Raw genomic sequence first — 8,762 nt, 5'->3', positions numbered from 1 at the left:
CTGGCTAAGCACTCGTTGGACTTGAGCAAGATAGCAAGACCGGTCAAGCAAAAGCTTCACCGTTTCACCCAAGATCGCAAGGAGGCCATTGGGGTATAACTCAATAAGCTCTTAGCTCCCGGTTTCATCCATGAATGTAAGCACCCCGACTAGTTGGCAAATCTAGTCCTTGTAAAAAAGAAAATCGGTGAATGGAGAATGTGTATCGATTACACCAACCTCAACAAGCACTGCCCTAAGGACCCTTTCCTTCTTCCGTGCATTGATCAAGTCATTGACTCTACAACTGGTAGCACCTTGCTATGCTTCCTCGACTGTTACTCGGGCTATCACCAGATCGCCATCAATCCGGCTGAATAAGACAAGACGGTGTTCAGAACACCCTTCGGCATCTATTGCTACAACACCATGACCTTTGGGTTAGAAAATGCCAGCGCCACCTACTACAAGGCAATTCAGGGTTGCCTCGTGAAGCAGCTACACAGGAATGTCGAAGCCTACATCGACAATGTGGTTGAAGACTAAGGATGAGGAGAAATTTATAGCCGACCTTGCAGGAACCTTCGATAGCCTCCAAGCCTATCGCTGGAAACATAATCCGAGCAAATGCATCTTCGGTGTCCCATTTGGAAAGTGTCTGGGCTTCATGGTCAGCCAGCGCAGCATCGAAATCAATCTCATCAAGGTTGAAGCAATTAGAAACATGACAAAACCAGCTAGCATGAAAGACGTCATGAAGCTTACCAGCATGATGGCAGCCCTCAGCCGCTTCATCAGCAAACTCAGCGAAAAGGGTCTGCCCTTCTTCAGGCTACTCAAAAAAGCGGACAAGTTCGAGTGATGATGAGGCTAGCAAGGCACTCGAAGAGCTCAAAGCTTTCCTTACCACTCCCCTCATCATGACGGCCCCGACCGACCAAGAAATGCTACAACTCTACATCTCTGCAATGACGCACGTTGTCAGCACCGTGCTAGTTGTGGAACGCAAAGAGCCCGACCATGCACACATGGTGCAACGACCGGTGTACTACATTAGCAAGGTCCTCAGTAACTCCAAGATTCACTACACACAGGTTCAGAAGTTGCTCTACGTAGCTCTGATCTCATCTAGAAAGCTGCGCCATTATTTCCAGGTGCACAAGATTGTATCCTCGTACCCAATCAGCGAAGAACTCCACAACAGCGATGTCAACGGCTGAGTTGTCAAGTGGTCTATAGAGCTCAATGAGTTCTACCTCGATTTCTATCCATGTCATGCGATCAAGTCACAGATCCTAGCTGACTTCGTGGCCAAGTGGACAGAGATCCAGCAGCCGCCCTCACTAGAGAGGCCAGAACACTAGACATTGTACTTTGATGGCGCCCTCAACCTCGAAGGAGCCAGCATGGGGGTCCTCTTCATATCCCCTAAAGGCGAGCAACTTAAGTACGTTCTTCGAATTCACTACAAGGCCACCAACAATAGCGCTGAGTACGAGGCTCTGATCCACGGCCTCCGTATTGTCGTTTCCCTCAGGATCAAATGCATCCTTGTGTACAACAACTCCAAGGTTGTCATCCAGCAGGTCAACAAGAATTGGGACTGCACCAAGGAGACCATGGATGATTACTGCGCGGAAATCCACAAACTTGAGGCCCACTTCGATGGTCTCGAGTTCCACCATGTCCCCAGGGAGCATAACGTCGCCACCGACATTCTATCCAAGATCGGCTCGAAGCGTGCAAAAGTCTCGATCGGCGTCTTTGTACAAGATCTCCGGAAACCTTCCATCAAGATTCTGGACCTAGAACAGGTCAACGACAACACCGAGGCTCCGACCGACCCAGCCCCAACTGATGTCATGATGATTGAGGCAGAAGAAGACTAGCACACTCCGTTCATAGCCTTGATCATTGACCATATGTTGCCAGAGGACAAGATAGAAAATGAAAAACTAGCTCGGCGCAGTGCAAACTACACTATCATCGGAAAGGAACTCTACAGAAAGGCCGCATCCATAGGCATCTTGATGAACTGCATTCTGCATAGTAAGGGCATTGACCTCCACAAGATTCACTCAGGCACATGCGGGAACCACGCCGCCTTAGGCACTTTAGTCAGCAAGGTGTTTCGCTTTGGCTTCTATTGGCCAACAGCGATAGCTGATGCAAAGGAGCTCATCCAAATGTGCAAAGGGTGTCAGTTCTTCTCCAAGCAACAACACCTACTAGCCCAAGCCCTGTGCACCATCCCACCATCCTAGCCCTTCGCATGCTGCAGGCTGGATATGGTTGGACCCTTCAAGACTGCCCCAGGCGGCTACACTCATATCTTTGTGGCTGTTGACCAATTCACCAAATGGATTGAGGTTAAGGCTATCACCAGCATTGAGTCGGCTAAAGCTGCTCAGTTCATGGAGAAGATCACACACCGCTTCAGAATCCCAAACAAGATTATCACTGACCTTGGCACACAGTTTACAGGCTCCGAGTTCAGGGACTTTTGCCAGGATAACCTCATCAATGTGTACTACTCCTCAGTAGCGCACCTACGCTGCAATAGATAGGTTGAACGTGCGAATGGGATGGTCCTCAAGTCCCTAAGTCTTACATCTTCGATGACGCGTCCAAGTACGCCACCACGTGGCTACACGAGCTACACCATGTCATCCGGAGCCTACGGAACTAGAAAAGCTAGGCTACCGACTAAACTCCTTTCTTCATGGTATACGGTTCAGAGGTCGTCTTACTGTCCGACGTAGCCTTTGGCGCCCCATGTGTCCAGTACTAGGAGGAAGGCGAAGCAGAAAAAGCCTAGTGGGTTGACATCAATTGCCTCAAGGAGCACCAAGTGGTGGCTCTCATCTAGCATGCACGCCACGAGGAGCAGATACAATACTACCACGATCGGAATGTTAAAAAATGCTCCTTCAACGTCGGCAATTTGGTGCTTCATCGGATCCAGTCCACCAAGGACATCCACAAGTTGGCAGCCCTCTGGGAGGGCCCCTTTATCATTAAAGAAGTCATCCAGCCAGGCACTTATTAACTCCAATGGGCGGATGGCTCTGGTGTCCCCAATCCATGGAACATCGAGCACCTACGGTGCTTCTACCCTTAAGGCCTCAAAGCTATGTATTCTACTTTCCCCTTTTGACTGAATGAATAAAACCTCTGAGGTTCTTTATGTACCTACAGCCTTACTGTTCCTTTGCCCGAGCTGTTCCTAACGCTTGGGGGCTATCCAACCTATTCGACATACCACTCGCTTTCAAGCTCGGGGGCTTTCCCCAGGCGCCAACCTCTGAGTCAGCATCTTTCTCCTCCCCCTCTAAAGGCAATATGACTAACTCATGTGGTCGGCATTCTAGCTCGTGAAACCTAGACAACCTTGCGTTCACCCCTTGTACAAGTTCGAGATCCACTCTAAGCAGGACGTTGGTCAGGCCAGGCTAGGCGCTTAGTGGCTATAGGCCTCAGCTACACGCTATCCTATCGTATACACCAAGGGACGGATGGAGCTCCTTTCCTCTCACATACGTCGAGTCAATTACACCACGTGTCATATCATACAGTTTGATACACCATAAGTTTTCTTTTACAGGTCCAAATCATTAAAAATGTTCTCTGCTACATCATTAAACTAGTTAGCCAGTTCTGGAAGATTATCTGCATTGAAGTCGGCCGCCACCCCTGCTCCAGCATGCTCCAAAGGGATCCATGGGAAATGTGTCTTCAACACTGCCAAGATGTTCTTGATGCACTCCACCGTGGTGTCCTTCAGTAGATCCTTCAGCTGACCAGGCATAGCTTTGAGATGATCGAGCAGTGGCGTCGGCGCGATCGGGTCGGTCTTTGGTTGGATCATGTCCATCACATAGCCGGCCACCTTATGAAGATCCTCCAGCTCCACCTCCAGCCCTGCAATCACCAATTAGACACGCTGAATACTTTGCAGTGCAGCTTCTAAGTAGTGGTCAGTATCTTTGCGCAAGCTTTCAACATAAGCCAGCTTTCACAACACAGCATACTCACGGTGGACCGCCACATCATTCTCTTGCTAGAGATGAGCATTCGAATCCTCTCACTCTTTGAGGTATCGCTTGATATTTTTCTCCCTCGCCTTGGCATCTGCTCATTCAAACCAGTACACATCAACACCAAGACTTCAAGGATAGAACCGAGTCGACAGGTCGGCACAACGTACCTCTCAAGTGTGCAGCAAAGAACCTATTGCTACAAGGCATGATCCATGTCTTTTTGCATGGCATCCTCTTTGGCCTTCTTGAGGTCGGCCTCAAGTCACTCCGCCTTCAAGCGATATTGCTCGGCTTGTTGGATCGCGTCCATCCTCTTATGAGCACAACCAACCAGACCCTGTTTATACTCTAAATATCAGAGCACTGCAAAGAAACAGGAATTAAGATATAGGTTCTTTGGGGTGGTTGGCACACTTACAAATAACAACTCAGAAACCTTGGAGGATGACTGTCGCAGCTTGGCAAGATCTTTCTTGTCCTGCACCGCGTCCCCAGCAAGGTCAATCCCGAAGAAGTCCATGGTATCATGATCATCCTCAACATCCCTAGTGGACCTCTCCGACAATGGATCATCCCTGGGCAATTCTTTTAGGTGAGGCTCAGCTCTAGCTCCCTCACCTAACACCTGCTCAGCCCTAGAGCCAACCATAGCAGCGTCCACAGCGACTTCCCTTGAAGCAGCAATGTCCCTGACTACTCCTTGCTGCGGTGCTGGGTCTCGTACAGCTGCTCTGGTGCTACCATCTTGATCCCCCCGACCTCCAAAGGTGGCACCTGTTCAACGGCGCGGCCGCTCGCCCCCTCGGTCTGGGTGGAGCAACCAGTCAGCTGTGCACCAGATTCATCATCTAGCACGGCATTCCTGCATTATCAGTGCAAGAAGCAATTTAAGCAAGATAGGCAGCACAACAACCACAAGACAGATAGTATGACTAGATTGCACTTTCATGGTGCTCTATTTCACTCGGAACTTGGGGCGCAAGGGCGGTGGTGGCACCGACACATCTCCGCTAGACCCCTCGCGGATCTTTGCCTTCAACGTCTCCTTGACCTGCTCCGCGTCGGCCACAGTCATCTCAAGGAGCTTGGACTTCTTCTTGACGGCCGTGCTTGGCGTGTCCGATTCTTTGTTTGATTCACTGGCCGACTTGGCCGCGGAGATAGCGTTCATGGAAGCTTTCTCCTTTTTACCGGCCATCTTCTTTCTCTTGCTACTTGGCTTCTGAGTTTGGAGGCCGCAGCTTCTTCATGACCTGCCGTGTCTAGCATCCGATTGGTTTGGAGCCCTTAGCCTGGCCGACCTCTTTTGGCATGCTCTCGTCCGACCCGATCGAGGAGTATGATTCCCAATCAAGGCCGGCTAGCGGCTGGTTGGACTCATCGGTCGGGCGGACCTTGGGTCGCTGCTGCTCAACCCCTCTAGGTAGTGGAGCCGGGCAAAAAAACTCAAATTCGCTGGCCTAGTCAATCAACAAGATTAGTTAGAGACATCACAAAACATAAAGGGAATGCCAAATCAATGCAGTAAGATCATACCAGGTCGGCCGGCCTCTTGAGGGAAAATGCTTTCGGACAGCTCTTGTTCTTGATGATACGACAAAAAAACTCGATGATCCGGTTGGCGACTTCTTCCTTGGTCACCTTTTGCTGGACCTCCTAGGTCGGATACAGTGGCCCTATATACTCGTACACCGAATGGACCCTATTCTTGATTAGCTGTGTCAATCTCCAATAGAAATTGATGCTGACTGCTCCGGCTATGAGTCCACATGCCTTTAGGTCGGTGATCTTCTCCAACAACTACTTCATCTGCACCTGCTCTTCCGAGGTCGGCTGGTTCGACCACTTGGGCATGGTAACTGGCCCGTATCCCGTACGGAGCTCGGGCTGCTGATTGGCGATTGTAAACCATTCCTTATGCCGACCCTTGTTGGATTCCTTCAACTAGAGGTCGAAGAACTCCTGCACTCTCTTCAGCTGCATTGAAAACCCGCGTCCCCCAATTACTCTCAATTTACCCTCAGCATTCACCAACTCGGCACTCAACTTTGCTTTACACGTATGGCTTTGCGTTTGCTTCGATTTTCTTCTTTTTTGAGTACTGCGCAGCCTCTTTGTCACTATGACACCATCACAGCTTCATCCAACTACATTCCAAGCTTCGTTGCGATATCCTCAGGTTCCTTTTCGCCTACACATCGCTCAGGGGCTTAAGGGATATGGGTACCCCATGGGTCCCCACCGTCTAGGATACTGGTCGGTCCTGACAAGTGGGCCTGTCTAACCAAAACGTGCGAGCCAAGGATGTGAAGATACTTGGAGCACAAGTCAAGGAGGCTAGGAGATTCAAGTCAGCCTGAATATTGCGGGATGCGTATTCTAATTCAACTCAGATTACCTTCCATGTAAGGACCGACTAGATTAGATTTGAACTGACTTGTAATCCTAGGTCGTTAGCCTATATAAGGTGGCCAAGGGTGCCTCCCGAGGGCAATCCAATCCCATGCAAACTATCCCATGCACCAGCGTAAAGGAATACAATCTAGCAAACACACAGGACATAGGGTATTACTCTCCGGAGGCCCGAACCTATCTAAACCTTTGTGTTCTCATGATCACCTTTGAGTTCTTGGTCTTGTGATCTTTTCTGCCTACAAATCAACCACTTGGGTAACCCCCTGGTGGACTACCGAGCTACTAAATCCGACATCAATGATCAAAACCTGGGTTTGACATGAACCTGCTCAATTTGTTCACAGCAAAAGATATATTGGGCCTCGTTGCGCTAGCTAAGTACATGAGTGAACCTATAATCTGAGAGTATCTCAGTTGGTCTTTAGCAATTTTCTGGGATCATAAGGTGTTGGAGAAGGCTTGATGTCCATATAGCCAAAGTGGCTCAAAACCTTCTCCACATAATGGGATTGCGAAAGAGTAATCCCATTTTCAACCTGAATAAGCTTGATGTACATAATAACATCAGCTTCTCCCAAATCTTTCATATCAAAGCTCTTTGATAGAAAATACTTGACCTCATTGATCACATCAATGTTTGTGCCAAAGATCAGTATATCATCCACATACAGACATAATGTAACTCCTTCACTTCCACCATGGAGATAGTACTCACATCTGTCATCCTCGTTAATGACAAAGCCTACAGAAGTGAAAGATCTATCAAACTTCTTATGCCATTGCTTAGGTGCTTGTTTCAGGCCATACAAAGACTTCAACAACTTGCACACCTTGCTTTGTTGACACTTCACCATAAATCCATCAGGCTGATCCATATAGATCTCCTCATCCAACTGTCCATAACTCTCTATTTAGGAAAACTGTCTTTACATGCATCTGGTGGACGATAAGACGATATGAGCTAGCCAAAGAAAGTAGTGCTCAAATAGTGGTTAGTCTAGCGACAGGTGAATAGCTATCAAAAAAATCTTCACCTTCTTTTTGTATGTAACCTTTGGTCACAAGCCTAGCCTTGTACTTCTCAATAGTACCATCAGGCCTAAGCTTCTTCTTGAACACCCATTTACAACCTACTGGTATGCAATCATAGGGTTGTTCAGTGAGCTCCCATGTCCCATTAGAAAGAATCAAGTCCATCTCACTCTGTACAGCTTATTTCCAATCATCTACATCTGGAGATGCATATGCCTTAGTGATGGAGGTGGGAGCATTGTCCACGAGTACACAGTGAAGTCATAACCAAAGGATTTTGCAACCCTCTGTCTCTCGCTCCTTCTAGGAGCTTCACTATCATCCTTCTCTAGGATGTCCTCATGCTCATGCTCATCAGGTTGTTTAGAAGACTTAAGAGGTGCAATAGATTCAGAAATTATCTCAGCCGAAAATCTAGAATTGCTATGCATATCTTTCAAAGGAAATATATTCTCAAAAAAAATTGAATCACGAATTCCATAATAGTATCAACATGCATATCAGGGACCTCAGATTTAACCACTAAAAATCTATAAGCAATGGTCGTCTGAGCATATACTACAAAGACCCAATCTACTGTCTTAGGCCCCAACTTGCGCTTCTTCGGAATGGGTACATTGACTTTCGCCAAGCACCCCAAGTACGCAAGTAAGAAAGTGATGGTTTTTCTCCGATCCACATCTCATATGGAGTTTGATCTTTATTCTTGTTTGGAACTCTATTTAAGACATGACATGAAGTCAATAGAGCCTCCCCTCACCATGCCTTATATAAACCAGTAGTATCTAACATGGAATTAACCAAGTCTCCTTTCTCAGCAGTATCCTTCTTCGGAGCTTTCTCCTCAACATCAAGAGACGCTATCAGATTTTTAACTGATATCTTATGTCTCCTATGTTTCAGAGTAGTGGAGAAGCTCCTCCATGAGGAAGGCAACTTTGCATTTATGCAGCCAACCACAAACTTGTCGGGTATTGGACACTTAAGGAGCTCAAGATCCTTCACAATGCATTGCACCTTATGCTAGTCATGGAAACTCTCCATGAGATATAGTTCATTGCCTACATCTGCTGGATCATACCTTTCAACCAGAGCATCCCACAGCACCTTCGCATCTGTCGTGACTATGTAGACATCGACCAGATGGTCAAAGATAACACTAATGATACATCCCACAAAAAGGTTATTGGCATCATCAAACTTTTTCTGCGCTTCAGCAGAAAGTTCGCCTTTAGGTTTGCCAAACCTCGTGTCTTAGATGTTCATATCATTAAACCAGAGGCAAACCTTTGATTT

General features: G+C 47.7%; 1 protein-coding gene across 1 annotated transcript; it reads left to right on the top strand.

Annotated features, from left to right (window-relative positions):
• The first annotated feature begins 487 nt into the window (after window positions 1-487).
• Window positions 488-841, top strand: LOC140222594 (uncharacterized). Its single transcript, XM_072293434.1, has one exon. It carries the CDS (start codon window positions 488-490, stop codon window positions 839-841), a length of 354 nt encoding a protein of 117 aa, XP_072149535.1.
• The last annotated feature ends 7,921 nt before the right edge of the window (window positions 842-8,762 follow it).

Source organism: Setaria viridis, chromosome 4 (genome assembly GCF_005286985.2).
Source record: "Setaria viridis chromosome 4, Setaria_viridis_v4.0, whole genome shotgun sequence".
In the NCBI taxonomy this organism is placed as follows: domain Eukaryota; kingdom Viridiplantae; phylum Streptophyta; class Magnoliopsida; order Poales; family Poaceae; genus Setaria; species Setaria viridis.
The sequence above is the reverse complement of the archived record's forward strand: the minus strand, read 5'-3'. Positions and strand labels throughout refer to the sequence as shown.

What these genes read in the sequence shown, in the direction of transcription:
- LOC140222594 (XM_072293434.1), top strand. Translation starts at nt 488, where the DNA reads ATGTCGAAGCCTACATCGACAATGTGGTTGAAGACTAAGGATGAGGAG.